Source organism: Sinocyclocheilus grahami, unplaced genomic scaffold, assembly GCF_001515645.1.
Source record: "Sinocyclocheilus grahami isolate Dianchi unplaced genomic scaffold, SAMN03320097.WGS_v1.1 scaffold745.1, whole genome shotgun sequence".
Taxonomy (NCBI): domain Eukaryota; kingdom Metazoa; phylum Chordata; class Actinopteri; order Cypriniformes; family Cyprinidae; genus Sinocyclocheilus; species Sinocyclocheilus grahami.
This window is the reverse complement of record NW_015505924.1, coordinates 361,444-385,849: the sequence shown is the minus strand read 5'-3', so window position 1 is coordinate 385,849 and position 24,406 is coordinate 361,444. Positions and strand designations below refer to the sequence as shown.

Below are 24,406 nucleotides of genomic sequence, written 5' to 3'. Positions count from 1 at the left end.
CTTGCCTTACAGTTTTTGACTGTAAATTATACATTGATTTGTTATTTTTACTTCTAAAAACTGTCAAATTAACAGCATTTTACTGTAAAATTACATGGTTAGATATTTTACAGTTTTTCCCTGTATATAGTACGGGAACTTACTGTTAACCTATTAACAGTTTTTTCCTGTTACAAAATTACAAAATTTTACAGTTAAAATTACACTTATTTTTTACAGTGTATTTATAGGGCGCTGTCTCTTTAAGAGCTGATGCACGGATCCGATATAATGATACACATCACATCAGATTTCTTTCTCAGCTGTTTTCATTCACTTGAGACATAACTGACTGCATTTACCTGAATGTCGAGATGAGTATTTTGTCATAATTTTATGTGTATGTGTCTGTTCAGAGGATTCAGAAGAGGATTCAGTTTGGTGTTCGCGCACCGTCTGAAACGTGTGTGTGTGCTTCATTCGCTTGCTTGTGTAAATATGAACAAATGATAAACTTATACTCTATTATGGTTAAATTTTGCAATTAATCCGCAGCTCACATGCGTGCCGAACCGTGGGGCTTTGTCCGTACGGATCACGGATCAACTACGATCCGTTTAACCACTAATATATATATATATATATATATATATATACACACACACACACACACACACAGTTATGTATAGGAAATCTATTAAAGCTTATTTTTGCAATGGAATTTTTATAAAAAAAAGTGATTTTTTTTTTTATCTCACAAGATTGGGATTTGGGAATTGTTAGAAACAACACAAACTCAACTGCAAGATATAAATTCAGAATTCTGAAAAATGTAACTATAAACTCAAAGCATAATTACCTTTATTATTTTGTATTCCGTGGTGGAAACAGGCTTCCACAGAAAACAGTTACCAGTCACAAGAGTCAGTTATAGTTTAGTGTCATTATACAAACATCTTATGGACATTTTTACTGAGCTGCCTATGAAGTTACTAGTCAATATGAATCAGTATCATCCATATGAGCATGAAAATGGGATCTTATCAGGATTGCTGCACAAATCATGTGCAAAATAAACACCTGAACATGAATCCAGAACAAACAGCCTTTAAAATCCCATCTGTGGGCCGTCACACATTCTCCTTTAGTTTGTTTTCAGCGATGATTTGACCGCATGAGGAGTCAGAGATTGGCCGACGGCCTTGAAAATCAACGTCTATATCATTTATGCATTGTTTAATGAAACACAGGGCAGTTTAGAGTCAGCCAAAGAGCTAAAAGCAAATAAAAGCATTCATCATTGGAAAGGTCAAACCAATTTTCTGTTATGAATCTAGCTTTTGTGCATTTCGAATGAATTCAGTGGTCGATTTTATTTCAAAGAGCCATCAAGTTTGCCACACATTCACTAGATATTAAACCAGAATCTTTAAACACTGCGTTTAATAAGGACTCCGTTACCAGACCCTCATCAGGACATGATGCATTTGTTTTCTGTACTAAATGTGTTTGTTCTGGTGCTCCAAACTTACTACAGAGCAACTGGAGAGCTGAAAATAGTCCATGTGGTTCCTGTGAATGTCGCTTTAATAATTTAGCTCTATGTTCTTGCTCCCAAAAATGACAAGTTAGAAAGTGCCACAAAACATCTCCGCGCTCTCGAGTCGAAGCCGCAGCGCTTTTGTTGACTTTCATATGCCGAAAGCCGCAGTAACCTTTCGCTGGAAGTATTCTGAGCCTCGACCGCCATCCACCAACTCCAGCGAGCTGACAACACGCCCGGACAGACTGCCAAACCCTGGGCCGAGACACAACTGGAGCAGGACATGCAAGGTTCATATTGAGTGGGAAACGATTCCTGAAGGCAACTACAGCAGGAGATGGTAAAGTGGATGATGATTTATGCAGTCAAGACCTCCAAAAAGCACCTTAAAGTGGACCGTTCAAGTGTTCAGGAGTCATACGATAGCTTTGTGAGAGGAATTCAAAACCCAAACCTCATTCACACATGCAGATAATTAGAGCTCGTACCAAGTGACCACAAATGAGGTTTGAGAGCCAGAGAAGAGCGACTTCAATCAGTCCCTCACACAAAGCTACTGTATCATGCAGCTTGCAATACAGACTTTCAGGATTCTGCGAAACATCTCTTTTAAATCAGAATAAAACTCACAATCTGCCGGTGTTGTCTGCGTCTCGGTTCACAGAAAAGGCTTTAACGTGCATTTGAGGACGCAACATGTGCCAACAATCTTCACAAACTTGTAAAAAAAAATGTAAGAGTTTAATGTTTGAAAATTTAAGACAGCTCAATAAATATTAGTATTGTAATTTTACAGTAATGTAAACATATATTTTCTTTTTATTTTACAGTTAAATATTACAATATTAATATTACTTTTGTTGTTACTTAGTTTTTAAAATATTTTTCTTAATAATAATAATAACAATAATATATTTTTCATAAATGCTTTATTTTATAGTCAAATACAACAATAGTAAATTACTAATTTTGCTATTTAGTATTTTTATTATTTTTTAGAAATAATAATAATTATTATTATTATTGATTGTTTTTGCTACAATAGTAGTATTACTTATCTAGTTTTTATTTAGTATTATTACACTTATTAACTACTACTATTAATTATTATTATTATTATTATCATTATATTTTCTTAAATACTCAATGTTTTATTTTAGTTAAAAATTACAACAGTATTTATTTTGTTAATATTTGTATACTTTCATTTAATAATAACAACAATAAAGTATTTTTATTTTATATTTTTCTTAATTTATTATTTTACAGTTAAATATTACAATAGTAATATTACTTGGTTTTTCATTTAGTATTTTTATATTTTTATTTAGTAGCAGATGGATAGATGGATAGAGAGAGAGAGAACTAGTAGTAGTGATAGACAGACAGATAGATAGATACAGTGTTGGATGTAATTAGTTACTGTCATTTAATTACTTTTCCCTTGAAAAAGTATATTAAGGGATTACTCTTATTTTTTCTGTAATTTAATTACAGTTACTTCTAATGTAATTGAACATAATACTGTGTATAGACTGTAGAACATTTATATACAATACAATACAATACAACAGTGGATTTAGCCTCAGAATTTAAAGTCTAACCTTAAAATGCATGCTTTTTATGTACCCTTCTCACTTTACATACTTTGATGAGTTAATAAGAATATTAGTAACACTTTAGTGTCTAATTCTCACTATTAACTTGGTTATTAGCATGAATATTACTGGGCTTGTATATTGAATATTGGCTGTTAAATCTCTTATCTGACCAAGACAGCATTTATGTGATCAATCATATAGTAATATATTAGTAAATAATTAAATAATATAGTAATATAGGTAACACTTTAGTATAGTGTCCAATTCTCACTATTAACTTATTAGTAATTAGCATGAATATTACTGGAATATTGGCTGTTTATTATTACTTAAAAAACACATATTAATGTCTTATTCGCAAGACCTTATTCTAAATCCTTAATCCTACCCGATTCTTACTCTTAACAACTACTTTACTAAGTATTAATAAGCAGTAATTAGGAGTATATTGAGGCAAAAGTCATAGTTGTTAGTTAATAGTGAATAATCTAAAGTGTGACCAGAATAATTTATATATTTATCTATTATTTATTTGAAAGAATTAAAAGAACCGTTTCATGTCTATCCTTGTATCATTAACTTGTCGAGGATGATGTAGGATTTAGAAAGTAATTAGTAATAAGAAATTAAATACTTTTTGGAGAGAGTAATTCGTACAGTAATCTAATTACACTGTTGAAGGTGTAATTAGTAACTAGTAATTAATTTATTTTTTTAGTAACTTACTCCACACTCACTGACGGACGGACGGATAGAGCAGCCCTAATATTAGTTTGGAACAACATAACAGTAAATGACTTTGAACTTCTCCTTTAATGTGCATAGCCTACTTTAAAACATTTAATTGAAGTACCTGAACCTTCACGCTAAGGCCTCTTAGCCGAGACCAAAAACACTACTTCAAACCAAAACCCTTCATGGAATCCTTGAGCTATTCGTCAAAGCCATTAGCCAAGCTCTGTCTCTGGAAACCTGAGGCTGATGAAGCCCAATGGAAAGCATTCATCTCCCTTTTCTCCCAAAGGCCTCCTGCTTATGTAACGCTGGATTATTGTTATTATGGAATCTCGTCCAGCTCTTACCTCACACCCGATCGACACACACACACACACACACATACACACACACAGCGCGTTCACATGCTACAAAAGCATTCCAGGCTTTCCTATGCGCGAGGAGCAGCGGTGAGGTTAAAGGAGCACCATCAGGGAATAATCTAGCACTCGACTCAGGCTAAAATTAGAGAGTATTTGTTGAGCGTGAGTATCAAATGTCGAGCTGACAGAAAGCTTTGTGAAGTTCAGGGCTGAGTGGAGGAGCGCTAGTGATGGACGAACGGCGAGACGGACCCTCGACTGAACCAAACCGGGAGGGAAAGTTCAGCAGATGAAACCCAAGGTCTCTGTTTCCGTCTGGTGCTGTAGTTAACGACACACAACGGAATCACGAAACACCAGTCTCATTATGATATCTGTCACCAGAAAAAAAGCATGAGGCGATTGGAAAGACAGGAACAAACCTCACACTGGAGGGCCGGGAAATAAAAACCTTAATGTGCTGCCTTGTTGTCTACTGAGTGCACTCTTAAAAATAAAGGTGCTTCACGATGCCATAGAAGAACCTTTTTGTCTAAATGGTTCCATAAAGAACCTTTAACATCTGAAGAACCTTTCTGTTTCACAAAAGCTTCTTTGTGGTGAACGAAGGTTCTTCAGATTATAAAAAGATAAGAAAGATGGTTCTTTAAAGAATCTTTGACTGAATGCTTCTTTGTGGAACCAAAAATGGTTCTTCTATGGCATCGCTGTGAAGAAGCTTTTGAAGCACCTTTATTTTTAAGAGTGTGCACAGGCAGCTGTCTTCCAAGTGAGCATCTTAAGTGAAACAGGACCGCATTAAGTGAGTGATGTGAGACTTGATAACTGATCATTTTTAATTAGACTGAATTAATGTGAACTGAAAAATTGGCCAGGGTTATTAAATTTAAATATTATATTATTTTTAAAAACCTTGCTATGTGTACTGCATTAAGCTAACTGGGACTTGTTATAGCACTTGCATATCATTGCTCTTTTGTTGATTTTGATTGCTTTGTCCTCATTTATAAGTCGCTTTGGATAAAAACATCTACTAAATGTAAATGTTATGTAAATGTAATAACCCTGCAGACAACATGATCGGTTATGAAATTCACTAATCAATCGCTTATGTTCACATTATGCAATATTGTTTAAATAAAATCAATCATGATCATTCGCAGGACCATTTGAACAAATACACACTTCTCTATGTGCAATTATCCAAAAAGACGGCAAACGATGAGCCTTCAAGTGATTTATAGCTTTAATTTGGGTGAAATGTACATGTTTGGTGTTAAACGCCTTTTATTTTAAACAACCGTATAATGAATGATGTCTAACATAATGGAAAGTTGAAATCACTCACACATTTGGGTAATTTTGGCTTACCCTCACAGCACTTAAAGGGGTCATATGATGCGATTTCAAGTAATCCTTTCTCTTTGGAGTGTTACAAGCTCTTGGTGCATAAAGAAGCTCTGTAAAGTTGCAAAGACTAAAGTCTCAAATCCAAAGAGATATTCTTTATAAAAGTTAAGAGTCAACCACGCCTACCTAAAACGGCTCGTTCTAACACGCCCCCACATGTCTACATCACGATGTGGGAAGATTTGCATAACGCCGCCCAAATGGCGTAACTTTGATCGCCGGATCGGCTTTCACCGTGGACGAAGCGGAGTTCAGCCCGGGGGCGACACATGCGGTTGCCGCAAGCCCACCGGACACGTCGTTCTCAAGCCCACCGCCGGATCATTTGGAATGACACGACTAGAAATCAGTGGTTAAGTTGTATTTACAACACTGTTCCAGAACACTTCAACCCAAATATTCAGATGTGTGCAGCACATTTTATGGAGGACTGTTTCCTGATCCTGGGAGAGTAGACTACAATGCCGGCTGTTCTGACTCAAAGACTGTAAGTACGTTTTTATATTTAAAGGATTTGCCACTGATGATTCAAACGTGAGTTTTGAGCAGTGTAGAGTAGTGCTTGTTGTTTGTAATTTCTCCGATCACAAATGCAGACAGGGTTTTATGTCTACGCGGCTCGATGCAACGCAGGGCGTAAAAAGACAGGTATAAGTCATTATAATCCGTAATTATGTCCCCACTGGATGCAACAAATGCCTCGTTTGTAATAGGTTTTATTGGTTTTGTCTGGTCGTGCCGGGAGACAGCATCACAGTATGGTAAGGGGCATAACATTTCCGTCACACGCTTGAGGTATTCAGCCAATCAGAGCACACCTTGCTTTTCAGACCGATGAGCTTTGTAAAAATCGACGCGTTTCAGAAAGGCGGGGCATAGAGGAGAAACAATAATATACAGTATGTAGAAAATAATGTGTTTTTTGAACCTTAAACCGCATAAACACATTTCATTACACCAAATAATGTTCTTTTTAGCAACATCATATGACCCCTTTAAAGATAACCAACTCCCCTGATAAACCATTCCGGTCATTGCAAGCATTATTTATGGTGCTTTAACGGCCCTGGTTAAAATCAGCCTAAATAAACCATCCAGTTCTCCACGTCAAGCCGGATCCCTCCCACATCTAAAGGTCAAATGACTCGGAAAGGCCACGGACAAACAAATATTATGAGGAAATAAGAGCGTCCTCAGATCAGCGCCGCTCACTAAGGAAATAGTTTATGCAGACATTCTTATGGGCTCTTAAAATAAAGTTGTTAGTGTTTTGTCTAAGAACGAAAGGAAAGAACATATAAAATTTTCATGTTGATAAATGGGCTCTCGGTTGCATTCAGAAAAATCTCCCAAGACCCATCTGTTACTCCGCTAGAGAAACAAACCAGACTCCAGCGCCTTCCCTGGAGAGTCGAGTTTTTGTTATTAACAGAAACAAATCACACACAGAACAAAAGCTCTGAACGATTCTGAGCAAGTGTTTCATCTAGAGCAATGGTCTTCACTATTTTTTTCATGGGAGCCGCACTGATAGGGCAAAGTCAATCGGAGAGCCACTTTTACCGCGAAGTATCAAAAGTTACATCCAGTCATAAATAACATGTCTTTTTATTAATCTGTCATATGCAATGCAATGCAATACAAAAGGGGCTATCATTCTTTATCATTTACCAATCAAATTTGTAACTGAGACAATATTATTTAAAAAAAAGCAGGATTACCTTAATGCTGGAAAGACCTTAAGTTATTATTTTTTTTATACTAGCCCATCATGTATCTAACCATCCAAGTGCACATTCGGCGTAAAGAGCTGTTAAGATTAAAACTGGCAACTCCGCAGTGAGTCAGTGTCATGGATGTAGGACAGAGCAAGTGTAAATATCTTTTCTAGTCTACACTCTTAAAAATAAAGGTGCTTCAAAAGGTTCTTCAAGCGATGCCATAGAAGAACCATTTTTGGTTCCACAAAGAAGCATTCAGTCAAAGGTTCTTTAAAGAACCATCTCTTTCTTACCTTTTTATAATCTGAAGAACCTTCTTTCACCACAAAGAAGCTTTTGTGAAACAGAAAGGTTCTTCAGATGTTAAAGGATCTTTATGGAACCATTTAGACAAAAAGGTTCTTCTATGGCATCGTGAAGCGCCTTTATTTTTAAGAGTGTATATTTCCATCTTGTAATGCCTCTGTTTTAGGTTTAGGTCTGTTTCGCCCTGCTGCGCGAAAAGTCTGTCTACACTTGATGCGACAAAGCGACAGTTGCAAATCATTTGAACGTGGTGTCAGTACAGTTCGTCATAAATAGAACGAGGCATCACTGGGTTCTATTGTCTTTTGTCGGATCGCGCCACTCGTGTTCGGTGTAGACATGGTGTGAGTTTTTTTAATCAGTTATGTTATAGCCCTGCTTGTTTTTAATGTTTTTATGAAATATCTGTATTGACTGCATGATCATATCATCGTATTATTTACTGCCATGCGAGCCACAAAGTAAAGCTTGGCGAGCCGTGCAATGAGTAACACTGATTTAGAGGTTTAGCTGATCTAAGCTCTCAGCACACGGTTAAATCAAACTCAGATGAACTGCTCCTCTCTTCAGTACCTGCCGCAGGGACCGTAATCAGAAAGCTCCATTCAAGCAAAATACAGTAAACAAATGATTAAATACTTCCTCACCACATCAGGCACAATTTCAATAAATGCATACATACACACACATGTATACATGTGTGTGTATTGTATAAAAGACTATGCAGTTATTACATTTATATAATATTTATATTTTTTATAAATATGCATGTTTATATATTTATATGTGTGTATATATCAATGTATGTGTATTTTTGTGTGTGTGTTGAATGTGCTACATGTACTGCGTTAAAGGGTTAGTTCATCCAAAAATGAAAATTAGCCCATAAATTACTCATCCTAGGTGTATATGACTTTCTTCTTACAGACAAATCCAGTCGGCGTTATATTAAAAATTGTCTTTGATCTTTCAAGCTGTTTAATGGCAGTCAGCGGGTGTTGCATGCATCAGTCCAAAAGAAGTTAAATAAAAAGCACCCATCCATAATAAAAAGTGTCTCACACGGCTCCGGGGGGTGAACAAAGTCCTTCTGTAGCGAATCGATGCGTTTTTGTAAGAAAAATATCCATATTCAAAACGTAATAATCACTTTAATCTAGCTTTGGGCTTCATTTTTTATTTATGGGCTAATATTAATTTTTGGGAGAACTAACCCTTTAAGCTGTTGTCATTTGTCCTCATTTGTAAGTCGCTTTTTATGTAAATGTAAAGTACATTTACATTACATTTAGTCATTTAGCATACGCTTTTATCCAAAGCGACTTACAAATGAGGACAATGGAAGCAGTCAAAATCAACAAAAGAGCAATTATATGCAAGTGCTATAACAAGTCTCAGTTAGCTTAATGCAGTAAACATAGCAAGGTTATTTTTTATTATATAATAAATAAAAAGAAAACAGATAAAATAGAGCAAGCTAGTGCTAGAGGTCTTTTTTGCTTGTTTATTGTATAATAAATAAAAAGAAAAAAGAATAGAGAAGCTAGTGTTAGTTTTTTTTTTTTAAGAAAACAAGTAGTTAGTAAACGAATAGAGTGCAAGTCTAAAAGGGGCACGTTTTTTAAATAATAGAATTAGAATAGAGAGTGCTAGAGTTCAAATAAAGATGGAAGAGATGCGTTTTTAGACGATTCTTGAAGATTGCTAAGGACTCAGCTCCTGGGATTGAGTTGAGCAGGTCATTCCACCGGGAGGGAACATTTAATGTAAAAGTCTGTGAAAGTGTGACGTGCTTTGCAGAGCGCTGAAGCGCTGATGCAAAGAGACTTATCTGACCGACTCCAGCCGGAAGCGTTCAGTTTGTAGATGGGAACACTTTACAGGAGAACAAATCAAGAGAAAATCCATTAACTGCTTCTGAAAATTGGTGCGAAGGCTTGACTTTCACAACGAGATTCACTGTCAGACTTTAATTCTTTAAGAAGTCTTACACATGAGAGTCGTGTTACTCAAGTTGACAGTGACTACGTTTTACTGCTTTATGTCCCAACGCCTTCAGCTTTTATGTTCCTGATGGGTAATAAATCAAACGCTGAATCTCTTTCTCTATTGTACGTCACAGTGCTCTAAGAGACCAAACAGAAGATGCTGAGAACCGTATTTGGTTTCTTTGAAACCATCTACAATATCCCTGCGATATCCCTCAATACTCTAAAGTAAAGGCAGATTGATTGTATTTAATGATTTGCACATCTGTTCAATTTAAGAAAAAAAAGAAAAGAAACAAAAAATAAAAAAAATTATAAATAATAAAAGAAACAAGCCAGCAAAGAAACAAACAAATAAAAATAAATAAAAAAAAGTTTAAATTGTTATCAAAAGTTAAACTGAAAAAAAATACTTCAGCATTGTCTGTTTTAATGATCTAAAATAATAAATAAATTAAAATAATTAAATAACAAAAATATATAAGTATTGAACAAACAAACAAAAAAAGTAAAACAAAAATAATAATTAAACAAAAATAAATAAAGAATAAATAAAAATTAACAATATGAATATGAATATCTAAAATAAATAATTATTAAACTAAATACAACAAAAATAATAAACTAACAATAAATACATATACATAAAAAATATAAATAAATATTAAATAATATTTTAAAATTAAACAATTAATAAATAACTAAAATAATTAAAATACAACAAATAAATAAACAAATATAAATATTAAATATTTAAATTAATTAATTAAACTAAATAAATAAATAAAATAAATAACTAAACAAATAAATACAACAAAAATAAAACAAACAAAAAAACTAATTAATATAAAAATATAAAATATTGAATTTATTATAAAAAATTATTCAGCATTCACTAGCTACTGGGTCTGATCAGCAAAACGTTACTAAATAGGGTGGATTAATTTTATTGAACCCAGATTGCGGATTTATTAAATTAAAAGATAATTAAACAAAATAAATAATGAAACAAACAAACAAACAAACAAAATTAATAAAAACCCAAAATAAATCAGTTGTTATAAAATGTTGAATTATAGAAAAGTAAATTTTAAACAAATTCTACGCGGCTGATTCAGCATTCACCAGCCACTGTGTCTGATCTGCAAAAACGTTACTCAATAAGTACGGGCAGATGGGCTTATACGATTTCTACAAGCCCAAAGCATTTATGACATCCGTACTTTAAGCAGCAGTCTTGGCTCATCGTCTCACTCATAAAGTGGGTTTGTGTGACTGCAGCATGCGCTTCAGGCCTCGACACATCCAGGGTGCGGACGCTCGCCCTGCTGGCACGACTCCGCGCATGAGGAAGTGTGATGTGAGAGGAAGATCGTTCTGCATGAATCAAAAGGGACCTGAGATCATTTCCCCCGGAGCTGAAAAGCGACCACACCAAATAAGGGATCAGATAGATCTCATTCCACAGCTTTCCACTGCAGATTAAGCCGCCGGTGTCAGTCGCTCCGTCTTTCTCTCGCAGCTGCCCAGAGAGTACAAATAACTTCCTCTGACAGGAAGTGCCATTATCTCCCAGAGGAGCCTTGCTGTGGTGGGCAGCGCTCGAGAGCACGGCCTTTTTATTAAAAGCATTTTCCTTGTTTTACTTCAGATGTTTCCCAGATTTTTAGCAGACGTCTTACAGATGTAGTTGTGCTGTCTGCGTAGTTGAGATGCAGATAAAACTAACCTTTATTACTGTCATTCATAATGTCTAAATATAATTTTATAAATACAAAAAATATATATAAGGGAGCGGAAATGGTTAATACGCCTATATAAGTACTTCTCTGCTACTAGTGATAATTTAATGTATTTTTATTTTTAAATAAGTCTTGACCTTCCTACATTATGAAACTTTTAGTTTTATAAATGGGGGCAACCTATGAAGGATGAACAAATAATATCATCACATTAAAAATAACTTTCAAATTCGGTAATACTTAAAGCTTTGAAGTGCTGGGAAAAGTTGTGTGAAGCATTTAAAACACTCAAAAACATTAGACCACTTCTGCCACAAGTTGTTCCTGTAGTTTTACTATGTTAAATCCATGGTGAATGGTGGTGATTTGTGTTTATTGAACAATGTTTTTCCTGTTTTCCACATCAGCGGTGTTTGTTCTGATATCTGTAGCTTTAACAGAATTCTGCACCGAATTCGAATGCTTCTCACGAGATTTCACAGAGATGTTATAGATTCTGCGGCGAATTCGACTGCTTTCTTCACTGTATCTCCCAGCGCTGTGTATAACGGTGTCGCGTGATTGAGATCAGATAAACCGACCCCTGAATGAATCACTCGTTTAAACGATTCGGATCAATCGCAATGACTCACTTATTAAGAGTGACTCGCTGCCACCTGCTGGCGGTTTTAATGACAAACTTCGGCTTTTTCTTTCTTTTGATTTTTTTTCATGTTTTAAATCATTTCAAATATCAGTATTCAACGTTTTATGTTTAATATATCAAAACATTATTTATGCATTTGTAATTGCAGGTTAAATGCATTCATGTCTTGCATTAAACAAAATACATGTGTGTAAATACATCTAAATGCAGCTTCAGATGCAGCTTCTGTGATGATTTAATTTGCTCGGTAACAGCCCAAATGTCTTATTATTCTAATTCCCTGATTAAATGTAAGAATTTGACTCAAAAGATAATGGACACATTTAGAAAAAATGGCTTTATAAAGGTAAAAATGCCCATAAAATGCAAAAATCAGTGTAAACTTATTGGAAAAGATTCATTTCTATCAGTATGAACTGACCAGCACACAGAATATGAAGAATATTAAAAACATCAGGAGTCCGCTGTCTTTGGCAGTCCTTAAGATACCAGCACAATAACACACTCAGCAAAATATCGTCTAATTATCGTTATCGATAAAATCCCAGAAAATATCGAGATATAATTTTTTGTCAATATCGCACACCCCTACGCTACGTAGCTCAAACGAGTAGCGCGGATTCGTTCCACTTTCCAATGTAGCTCTTGTAAATCGGTCGTGACAAGAACGCAAGGCTGTTCATTCCATTTTTAGAACCTTTCTTTGACTGAATGTGCAATGCGATGACGTAACGGGACGCGTCTAAGCCCAAAATCTGTGGCAGTAACGAAAATTTGTGAGCTCTTGTGAAAATTGCAGAGTTTGCTTGATTTTGCGATAAATTCAGCGATCGCAGAATCGCTAAATCCTGGAGGGACTGATTTACTTTTTAAGTACTAATGCACACTTTTAAGTACTAATATGTATCATTTAGGTGTAAATAATGGCTCTTTTCCACTGCGTGGTACGACTCGGCTCGGCTCAGTACGGCACGGCACGGCTCGGCTCGGTTTGCGTTTCCACTGCAGTTTAGTAGCGCTTTAGAGTTGGCGGGATTATTCACATGTCGTTATAGTTGCACCGCCTCTACTGCCACGACTCCTAAAAAACGTTTTCATTCCGCGTCGCCCCATCAAGCTCTCGCTGGATCCGCTCCTCTGCTATCAACGAGAGGAACGTTTGTACTTCCTCAACAGGGGGAACAGCCACTTTTTGGTTGTTAAAAAAGGTGCGCTCGTTCAAAACAGTTGCGTTCGATCCTTCGCTGGCTGTGCTGATTAAAATCTAGCGGTTCTGTTGTGTTTGTGTCGCAAGTTCACAAGTTGTGATGCAGGTAGTGACGATTCTCTCCGGCCAATCTGTGATCAGCAGAGTTTACACGTCACGTTTTGGTAACGGTACGGTTCGCTTGGAACCCCAACCGAGGTGGTACTAAAAAAAGTACCAGGTACTGTACCCCCCAAAAGTGAACCGTACCGTGCCGTACCATGCAGTGGAAAAGCGCCATTAGATACAAAGGTGTACCGCCCAGGGACAGCTTTGTACCTTTATTCTGAGAGTGTACAGGTTTGTAATGACATGAGGAGAATAAATGATGACAGATTGATGAACTATTGTTTAAACTCTGGGCGTTCAGTTCTAAATCTCCACATTAGGACTAACTATTTTCCCTCCGGTCATTACGCAACGGCAAGCACTCCAGCCAATCCGCTGGCCCATAAAGGGGCTGCTTTTGCATTGAAGCCCAGATAACATGTTGAGATACCCCCGTATCTCAACATTCCACAGTTTACGCTGCTGTCACTATCTATTACACACAATCGAGCCGTGGAAGCACCAAGCAAGAAGATCTGTACCAAATCGCCCAGAAATTCGGTTGCAACATCCATGCGATACCAAGCATTCATCAAGCACCATGCCAGCATCTCCTCGCTGTCTGCCAAAGCCGAGGTCAGATTTACGGTCACGCCGCCTACAGACAGATATTCCTGGGGTTTAAAGTCTCCGCTCGAGTGTTAAGAGTGCAGCTGGCGCACTCGAGCTCCTGTGCAAACAGATCCATCTCCATCGCAGATGATACATAACGTCCCTCCGAGGCCCGTGTTGCATGTGGAAGACAGGTGAGAGACCTGCGTTTGGAGGCCGTTTACCAAAGATCAACGGGAAATAAGCTGAATAAATGAGCCAGATGGCTCGTGTTTAAGCAGAACTGATGTGTGAGGTTTTCTTGGAGCAGCTTTATGGCAAAAATATATATCTGGCAACATTGTGCCAAACACATTAACTTTGTGTCTTACTTGGACAATCTGTGTTTCCTGTGGCCTCAAACAGATGCCTGTTTTTCCTGGTGGAAATCCTTTGGTAATATAACCTCTAAAGCACTGTATTAAAAGCAATATCCTTGAATGATATTTTAAAATTTAAGTCAACATGCAACAAAGACCGCAACTCATTTTACTGCTATAATGTGACGTCTTGTGAAACAGTTTATGCAATAAAAAAATAAAAACCGCAGGATCGACGGGACCAGAATTTGGTCAGAGCTAAAGGAAAGTTTGCATTGCCAAAAGCCTTAACATAAACCAAAAGCCCAAGAAGTGTTAATCTAGTCAACAAAATTACTGACAAAAATATTAGTTGATGAACAACTCATTGATTTTTGACAAAGATAACGAAGGTGAGATGGCAAATGTGCATCATGACGATAATCAAGTGTAAGGGAAAAAAATTATACTAAAAATACAACAAAAAAAAAAACTTTTGAACTGTAGTGTGTACAAAAAGTTTGAATATTTAATGAAATTTTAAAAATGAATAAAATTATTGAATATAACAAAATATTGACCAAATTGAATGGATATTCTCATTTGCTGTTTTTGTTCAAATGTAAAAATTAATGTCAAAATTGTATCCATCTTATCTATCATTTTATCCATTTACTTGCTATTTCTTTGTAACTAGGCTATGTAAAATTTACTGGCAATTTCTGAGTGAAAAGTAAATCTTAAAACACCATTTTTTTCACCTGCGACACTGCTGAATATGAATACAAGCACTGTTTATACAGGATGAGTATAAGAGATAAATACTGACGACAGGATAGACTACAGATAGAGAGAGAAAACAGAGACGCCAACAATTCTGTAACCAAACATGAGCAACATAACAGGGTCCATCATCGTCTTTCATCACCCAATAGCCTGACAGCATGTGCTAAACAACATGCTGAGGATGCACAGATCAAAGAAGAACTATATGTTGCTCATGCACCTATTATTGACATTTAAAGGGCCATTTAAAGATTGCATGACATGATGAAGGTGACACTCACTCTGGAGATGGTGAGAGGCATGCTGAAGTCCTTGCCACCCTGCAGTCTGAAGCCCCAGGGTGAAGGTCCAATCAAGGACACGCTGTAGTTATTCATGGTGGAGCGGGTCGCTGTTGTGGGTACTGCCAAAGTCCAATTCACAGCCTGAGAAATGACAGCAAAGACTTGTTGTTGTTGTTTCAACAGGACACACAGTAAAGGTCACTGATCATGCAGAAACAAAACACGATATACTGACGCCTAAACATGACATTTCGCAACTTTGGACAAATCCTCGCCTAGGAAGCATCAAATGAAGTTAATACCCAATCGGATGTGCCAAATTCCTCCGATCTCTGTTTAACCTACAATGAGCACCCGAAAGAAAGAAAGAAAGAAAGAATACAACTATATAAACAAGTAAATAATTAAGCAAACAAAGAAATAAGGACAAATGAATAAACAAACAAACAAACAAAAAAGACATAATTTCAAAAAAGAAAAAAAAGAAAAATATATAAATAAAAATATATAAGCAAACAAGGAAATAAACAAATATAATCATAAATAAAAAATATAAGCAAATAAATTCAAAATAAATAAGCAAACAAACAAAGAAATAAAGTGTGAGATTGAAAAACAGAACACTGAGACGGGGAAAATATAAATATATAAGCAAATAAACAAAACAAACAAACAAACAAACAAACAAAAATAAATAAACAAAATGCAAATACATATATATATATATATATATATATAAACACACATACAAACGAGCAAAGAAAATAAAGCAAAATCCAAATATTTGCCTAAAATAGACAAATAGAGAAGCACAGCTCAAATTCACCAGAGCAATTGATTGATCTGGAAAATGTTACAGGTTTCTAAATAAATCTAGGAACAAGATGGTTCATAGTCCAAACTTATCTCATAGGTGCAGATAAAACAAAAGAGCAGTCGCTATTTATATAAACCTGCTGGGACGGGGGAATCTCGGTGTGCACAGGCAAGTATTTTAAGAGCTTACGGGTGAGCGTGCAGTTGTTGGTGAGGTAAAACCCAAGTAAAATCCAGTACAGGCCAAATTGAAACATTCCAGAGAAATGGATTAGACTCTGGGGGGTCTCGCTCAGGAATGTCCCACAACACTGACGCTTTTCGAAGTTAAAATCATTCACCTGCTCTCCTCATTCTTCAGACCTCACTGTATGTCGGTAACCGAGAACGTCTACAAAAGATACAACCGCTTCATTTCAAACTGACCTGGTTCTTTCCACACCCTCAAAACTGATCTTACGCATTCGTTAAATGCTGTGACTTTTCCATGCTCTGTTATAAATTGGACAAATGTAAAGATGAGTGCCAATGAAAGTCAATGAATGAACTATGTGGATGACAACATGCACCACATAACCTCAACCTTAACATTCCCAGCCATCTATTTAATAACCGAATACCAGAGTTGCATGAAACGAGAACATGAACGTCAACAGTGACTCAAAGAGGTGTTGTGTGCATCATGTTGTGTCTGTGACTATTGAGACACTGGAGCTGATGTAATGTTCTTTTGACAGCAGTTCCTCTGGAAGCACTAAAGGTACGGTTATAGAGAACGACATGTATTGAGAACATTCTGAATAGATTGAATGAAGCGTTTTTCCACGCCTGAAGCCATGAGGGCTGTTTGTGTTTGTCACACAGGCTTTCTAACCGGTACATTTACTCATCCTATCAGATCTAGATCAACAATACTGTTGTGACTCAGACAGAGTCAGAATAACATGACAAGCATAGCTTCTTCAAAATATAATTGAGTTTAAGTTTGCAGACTATTATCTCCTGTTGTCTGTCATTTGTTTAGAGCTGTTTTGGCTTGTAAACGCTGCTTGATCTGTGCAGATTTCTCTCCTGATTCAGACCAGACCACTTTTTCACTGGAGGAAGAGCTATTATTGATTATGCACTCATATTTTAGTTAAAAACATCTTAATGATGGATTTGTTTCTTACACAAACGCAGCTTTTGACTTCACAAGATGTTAACTGATGGACTGGAGTGGTGTGGATTATTGCGATGTTTTTAACAAATGTTTGGACTCTCATTCTGACGGCACCCATTCACTGCAGAGCATCCATTGCTGAGACACTGATGCAATGCTACATTTCTCCAGATCTGATGAAGAAACAAACTCATCTACAAATTTTCATTTGTGTGAACTACTCCTTTAAGCTCATAATAATGGCAATTAGTTACTTTTGAGCTTGAAACATGCCCAGTCAAATACACAAATACAAACTTTGAAACTATAGACAAGAGGTAACCACAGAGGCTTAATATGTCAGTCACCATATGAGCTAAAACTGTGTAAACACCAACAGGCTTTTCCACTGATCTGTCAGTCACGGTTGGTCATGGCACGAATGGCACAAGGCTACTCAGTGATGGTTACGACGCAATACCAAAGGCACGCCCTAGAAAACAGACAGCCTGGTATCCAGCCGCCCAATAAAAACATTGCATTTTATTTAGTGAAATAAAGTAACAGTAAATTCCGGACTCCCAACACTTCCTTTTTGGTTCTCCAAAGAACATTTAAGTAAACAGTTCTTAAAAGAACCACTGTTTCTTAGAGTGAACAACATACTATAAATAATATTCATACTATAAATAACCTCTGTGGAAAGGAAAGCTTACATGTACGTTAGAGGTTCTTCACTAAACCATCGATGGCAATGAAGAACCTTTATTTTTAAGAGTGAAAATAAGCTTAAGATCAAAGCCAAACATCATATTGGCCAGAAACGGCATAACTTTCCAGCTTCTGGAAAGTTCCATTTAATGGAGGAATTACATAATTCTACATCCATCCAAGCTCTAAAATAACACACTTATGACAGCCGCTAAATCACTGCATGTGTAGACAGGGTCAAGCTACCGATCCATAGGTGGCAATTTAGGAACTTAATACCCAACACATAAAGAAACAAGCTCCAACATGGCTGGACTTTCAGTGCAATGCATAACAATTTAATGTTTAGCCACGCAGGCCTGAACCTAAACTACCAAATTGACCCGTAAACACATTCTCAGACGCTGCTCCGTTTGATAGCCGGCTGCGAAAGCATTCAGAGCTTCCCTGTAAAACACAGGTGCACTTTATAACACTGACCAACTCATGATTACCCGCGTTTCATTGGCTCTTATGTAACAGGAATGCACCTGAACAAAACGTCCTAGTGTTTTACTAGACTATAACCAACTTATTATTGATGAATCCCAATGGTGAAGAATCCTGTCTATCGCATGGGAAGGTTATGGGGTTGGTAAAGTGCTGGTTAGTGTGCTTCAATTCCACCTACATTCATGTGGACAATCCTGTTTTTGATCGACTACTTCCCCAGACGTCCCTATAGAAGGCTTCATCAAATTTAGCTCACGTCTGGGGACAATTTTGTATGAAAATATAGTATGTACACACATGCAAGCTTACTCAGCTTAAGGTCACTGGCCAGCTATTTGGAAGCACTAAAATTACATGAAATGACTGTTAATTATGTTCATACTGCATTTAAACTGTGTGTTAGCGAACACAACCATTATTATCCACTTAAAAGGTGTCAGTCTCCAACACTGCACTTTTGGACCATTTTTGGTTGGTTTCTCCAAAGAATCTTTCAGTAAACTTTTCTTGAAAGAGCCATTTTTTCTTACACTCTCAAAAATAAACTTTCTTTGTTGGTTCCATGAAGAAACTTTAACATCCATGCCCTATTAAAAACAAAAAAGGTTATTTACTGATGCCAATAAATAGCCTCAAATGTCTGTTATTTGACATGCAACATCACTTTTAGAGCAAAACTTACGGTGGTCGAGAAGTGCAAAACAAATCACAATTCTGAAAACAAAATAACAAATTACAAACGCAAATGCAAGTCTAAAAAAGAAAATAACAATTCAGAAAACACAACAACAATTCAGAAAACATTATAACAAGTCAGAAAGCACAACAACAAATCAGACAAACCGGAAGAGGTAGGTATAGTTTGAGACAGCGCCATTGGTTTGGGATTACTCACCGCTGATTGGACGAGACATCTGTCAATCACCGTATACAGAGAAGAACCAGCCGAAGAACAGCAGAGTCCTGGTAGAAAGTTCGGCGATGGTATTAAAGTAGCTCAGTTTAAATGTATTGTATGAATTGCCCTTACTCTGGAATAAAAAATAGGGGGTGTCTATTTACATTTAGTTAAAAGTGGCTGTAAACAATCAGCTCCAGCGGCGCAGATGGATAAGCGCTTGTCGTTGGCTTTTTGACGCGATCGACCCGGGTTCCTGTCTTTTGCCGAACTTTTTTTTCCTCCCTTTTCAAATCTCGTATTAGCAATAGATTATATTTACACTAAGTGAAAATAGCAGTATTTTTAGCAATATGCCATTTACACTAAGTGCAAATACCTATTTACACGATGTTAAAATAGTACTATCAAGTATACTACTTGTTGCAAATAGTGGCAATTATCTGCACTTCAGTATTGTAGTACATTATAAAACAGTATGCAATAATAACGTATTGAGTGTAAATGATCATTTTAATTTTTAAATGGATGCCACCTTATTGGTACAATAAAGCCCTCCCTACACCTACCCTAACCCTACCCGATACTTTATTTTCAACTTTTTGATTATTTCCTTAATTTTTATTGAAACTAAATGCCTTTACGGTGTGATACGAGATTTGAAAAGGGAGAGAAAAAAAAGTTTGGCAAAAAGCGTCGATCGCGTCAAAAATCCAACGACAAGTGCTTATCCATCTGCGCCACTGGAGCTGATGGTTTACAGCCACTTTTAACTAAATGTAAATAGACACCCCGTATTTTTTATTCCATAGTAAGGGCAATTCATACAGTACATTTAAACTGAGCTACTTTAATACCATCGCGGAACTTTCTACCAGGACTCTGCTGTTCTTCGGCTGGTTCTTCTCTGTATACGGTGATTGACAGATGTCTCGTCCAATCAGCGGTGAGTAATCCCCAAGCAATGGCGCCGTCTCAAACTATACCTACCTCTTCCGGTTTGTCTGATTTGTCTTTGTGTTTTCTGACTTGTTAATTTGTTTTCGGATTTGTTGTTGTGCTTTCCGAATTGTTATTTAGTTTTTTAGACTTGCATTTGCGTTTGTAATTTGTTATTTTGTTTTCAGAATTGTGATTTGCTTTGCACTTCTCTACCACCGTACAAACTACATCAACATCCCTTCAAACTCCCACATTGGGGAATTCATCATCAGCTATACTGACGCACAAACCAACAATTTTACACTCTTTTCTGAAGTTGCATTAAATTTTCCACGTTTTGTTTCTTATTTAAAACTATTACTCTCAAGGACAATCTTACAGCAAAATGACATACACATGCAACAAGCAGACATCAAAATAAACCCGTAATCAAATCTGTAAATACATTGCTAAAATAGCAATACATCTACTTATCTAAGACTATATTGACACGCCCTCTTCAAACTTTACTTCCCTTAAAGTTCCTAAAAACTCGCGTTTAAAGCGCATTGACGCGCGTCTTCGAGTCACTCACCTGTGAGCTGCTGTGGAGTCAGACTGTGAGTGAAGAACAGAGAGAAAACGAGTTTAGAAACTCCAGCGAGCCTCTGGCTGACTTTAACGCCTCTTTAACACACGCGCTGCACTGACGCGACCACGGAGCTGTCCGTCAAATATTTATTTGCTTACTTGATTCTCTGTTTTATTATGTTTGTTATGTTTCTTGATGCTATGTTGAATTGTATTTACATTTGATATATCTTAATAAAAACAATTTTATTAGGTCAAATTGCTGCACAGATTGTTCCCAGCTGAAGTGTTTTTGAAAAGGTTTAATCAGACATAGATGCAAGCTGGTCATTTTGTGGTGTCCTAAATGAAACTGATATGCATATCTTCTGTTACTGTCCTCACATGCAGCTATTTTGGATTGAATTATCTAATGTTATCAATCGCAATGTGCTCCAGAGTTTCTCTTTGCTTTTGAAGGATGTCCTGTTTTGGCTTCTTTAATATACAAAAAGATCAAATTAATGGATATTTTATTATTAACCTATTATTAGGCTACTTCTTGCAAAATGTCATATTACTCACCTCATCAAAATCCTTTATTTATTGTTTTTAGAAAAAAAGAGGTTCAGCAGTATCCAAACTCATCTTCCAAGAATCTTAAAACTGTTAAATTGTTTAATTTAGTTTGTTAAAGCTTTCGTTTTGTATTATTTATTGTTATATCGCTGTATAAATGGTGCTTTGCATGTAATGTCACCTCTTTCTACGTAGTGTTGATATTTTATGTACTTTTATCTTTGGTACCTTGGCATTAATAATAATAATAAATCGAATAAAAAAGGCAGCAGTGCATCCCCTAGATGTCCATTTTTCTGGACCAATTTTTTGATAGCTTTCATTGGAAGAAAGCATGGTTACTCCCTGAAAGATTTCTAATAAAATAAGAGAGGTAGACTACAACAAACTCCCAAATTGCTTCTTTTTTTATTTCTCTAACTTGTGTGTATTCTTCAAAGCTGAGGAAGAAACTTTACTTCATTTATTCTATCTTTGTAATCAGGTTAAATCTCTGAAGTTGTTACTTATCCTCTTTTGTAAAATATGATTTAATCTCTTAAACTCATTGATAGCAATAAGAATAGCAAGCTTCTTAAGGCTTATGATATTGTCCTTACTGACGGAGGTGTTATTGTTTGTTTGTTTTGCCCTTTCCTTTATGTTATTGTATTTCAATGCAGTGCTGATTCTTGTTGTATTTTCTTTCTTGCAATAAAAGAAGAAAAAAAGACAGCTGTACGTAGGATTTATCCAGTAAAACACTTCATTTACCTGTGAAACCGTTTTTATCACAGTTTTATCTACTTTTTCAATGCAGTGCTGATTCTTGTTGTATTTTCTTTCTTGCAATAAAAGAAGAAAAAAAGACAGCTGTACGTAGGATTTATCCAGTGAATGATTTAAAACACTTCATTTACCTGTGAAACCGTTTTTATCACAGTTTTATCTACTCGAGATCATTTTGGATTAGGGTATTTTTGGATATGAGAAAACTGGAATGATGCATGACAGAGATTTGTGTTTTTTGATGTGCATTTTTATTTCAAAATGATATTTTGAAAAGTGAAGAACAATAAATTATTCAATTTTCACATTTTATTAATGACTTGAAATTATATACATAAACATTCTGGAACAAACTAAATACAAATAGTGCTGGAAAAGTTTAATGCTGTAATGCGTTCTTTCTTTCTTTACTTATTTATTTTCCTGGTAACTAATGTTAATAATGTGATTATGTAATACCTTTTATTTTATTAGGATGTGGAGATAATTTCAATAACCTTATGTGTGTGTGTAGGAGATATATATATGTGTGTGTGTGTGTGTGTGAGTGTGTGAGTGTGAGAGTGTGTGTGTGTGTGTGTGTGTGTGAGTGTGAGATATTTATTTGCTTACTTGATTCTCTGTTTTATTATGTTTGTTATGTTTCTTGATGCTATGTTGAATTGTATTTACATTTGATATATCTTAATAAAAACAATTTTATTAGGTCAAATTGCTGCACAGATTGTTCCCAGCTGAAGTGTTTTTGAAAAGGTTTAATCAGACATAGATGCAAGCTGGTCATTTTGTGGTGTCCTAAATGAAACTGATATGCATATCTTCTGTTACTGTCCTCACATGCAGCTATTTTGGATTGAATTATCTAATGTTATCAATCGCAATGTGCTCCAGAGTTTCTCTTTGCTTTTGAAGGATGTCCTGTTTTGGCTTCTTTAATATACAAAAAGATCAAATTAATGGATATTTTATTATTAACCTATTATTAGGCTACTTCTTGCAAAATGTCATATTACTCACCTCATCAAAATCCTTTATTTATTGTTTTTAGAAAATGAGAGGTTCAGCAGTATCCAAACTCATCTTCCAAGAATCTTAAAACTGTTAAATTGTTTAATTTAGTTTGTTAAAGCTTTCGTTTTGTATTATTTATTGTTATATCGCTGTATAAATGGTGCTTTGCATGTAATGTCACCTCTTTCTACGTAGTGTTGATATTTTATGTACTTTTATCTTTGGTACCTTGGCATTAATAATAATAATAAATCGAATAAAAAAGGCAGCAGTGCATCCCCTAGATGTCCATTTTTCTGGACCAATTTTTTGATAGCTTTCATTGGAAGAAAGCATGGTTACTCCCTGAAAGATTTCTAATAAAATAAGAGAGGTAGACTACAACAAACTCCCAAATTGCTTCTTTTTTTATTTCTCTAACTTGTGTGTATTCTTCAAAGCTGAGGAAGAAACTTTACTTCATTTATTCTATCTTTGTAATCAGGTTAAATCTCTGAAGTTGTTACTTATCCTCTTTTGTAAAATATGATTTAATCTCTTAAACTCATTGATAGCAACAAGAATAGCAAGCTTCTTAAGGCTTATGATATTGTCCTTACTGACGGAGGTGTTATTGTTTGTTTGTTTTGCCCTTTCCTTTATGTTATTGTATTTCAATGCAGTGCTGATTCTTGTTGTATTTTCTTTCTTGCAATAAAAGAAGAAAAAAAGACAGCTGTACGTAGGATTTATCCAGTAAAACACTTCATTTACCTGTGAAACCGTTTTTATCACAGTTTTATCTACTCGAGATCATTTTGGATTAGGGTATTTTTGGATATGAGAAAACTGGAATGATGCATGACAGAGATTTGTGTTTTTTGATGTGCATTTTTATTTCAAAATGATATTTTGAAAAGTGAAGAACAATAAATTATTCAATTTTCACATTTTATTAATGACTTGAAATTATATACATAAACATTCTGGAACAAACTAAATACAAATAGTGCTGGAAAAGTTTAATGCTGTAATGCGTTCTTTCTTTCTTTACTTATTTATTTTCCTGGTAACTAATGTTAATAATGTGATTATGTCTAATGTGTGTGTAGGAGATATATATGTGTGTGTGTGTGTGTGTGAGTGTGTGAGTGTGTGAGTGTGAGAGTGTGT

The 24,406-nt window shown here is 35.7% G+C and overlaps 1 protein-coding gene across 1 annotated transcript in view; it reads right to left on the bottom strand.

The window, feature by feature from the left end:
* The window catches only part of LOC107560827 (PDZ and LIM domain protein 5-like), a 119,965-nt gene extending 98,945 nt beyond the window's left edge, over positions 1 to 21,020 (bottom strand). Inside the window, exons 1-2 of the mRNA XM_016245095.1 lie at positions 20,922 to 21,020; positions 15,345 to 15,488 (exon numbers count right to left, since the gene is read on the bottom strand). Of these exons, the coding sequence (XP_016100581.1) occupies positions 15,345 to 15,440 (96 nt within the window). The 5' untranslated portion in view covers positions 15,441 to 15,488; positions 20,922 to 21,020. The remainder of the gene's footprint in view (positions 1 to 15,344; positions 15,489 to 20,921) is intronic.
* Positions 21,021 to 24,406: the final 3,386 nt, after the last annotated feature.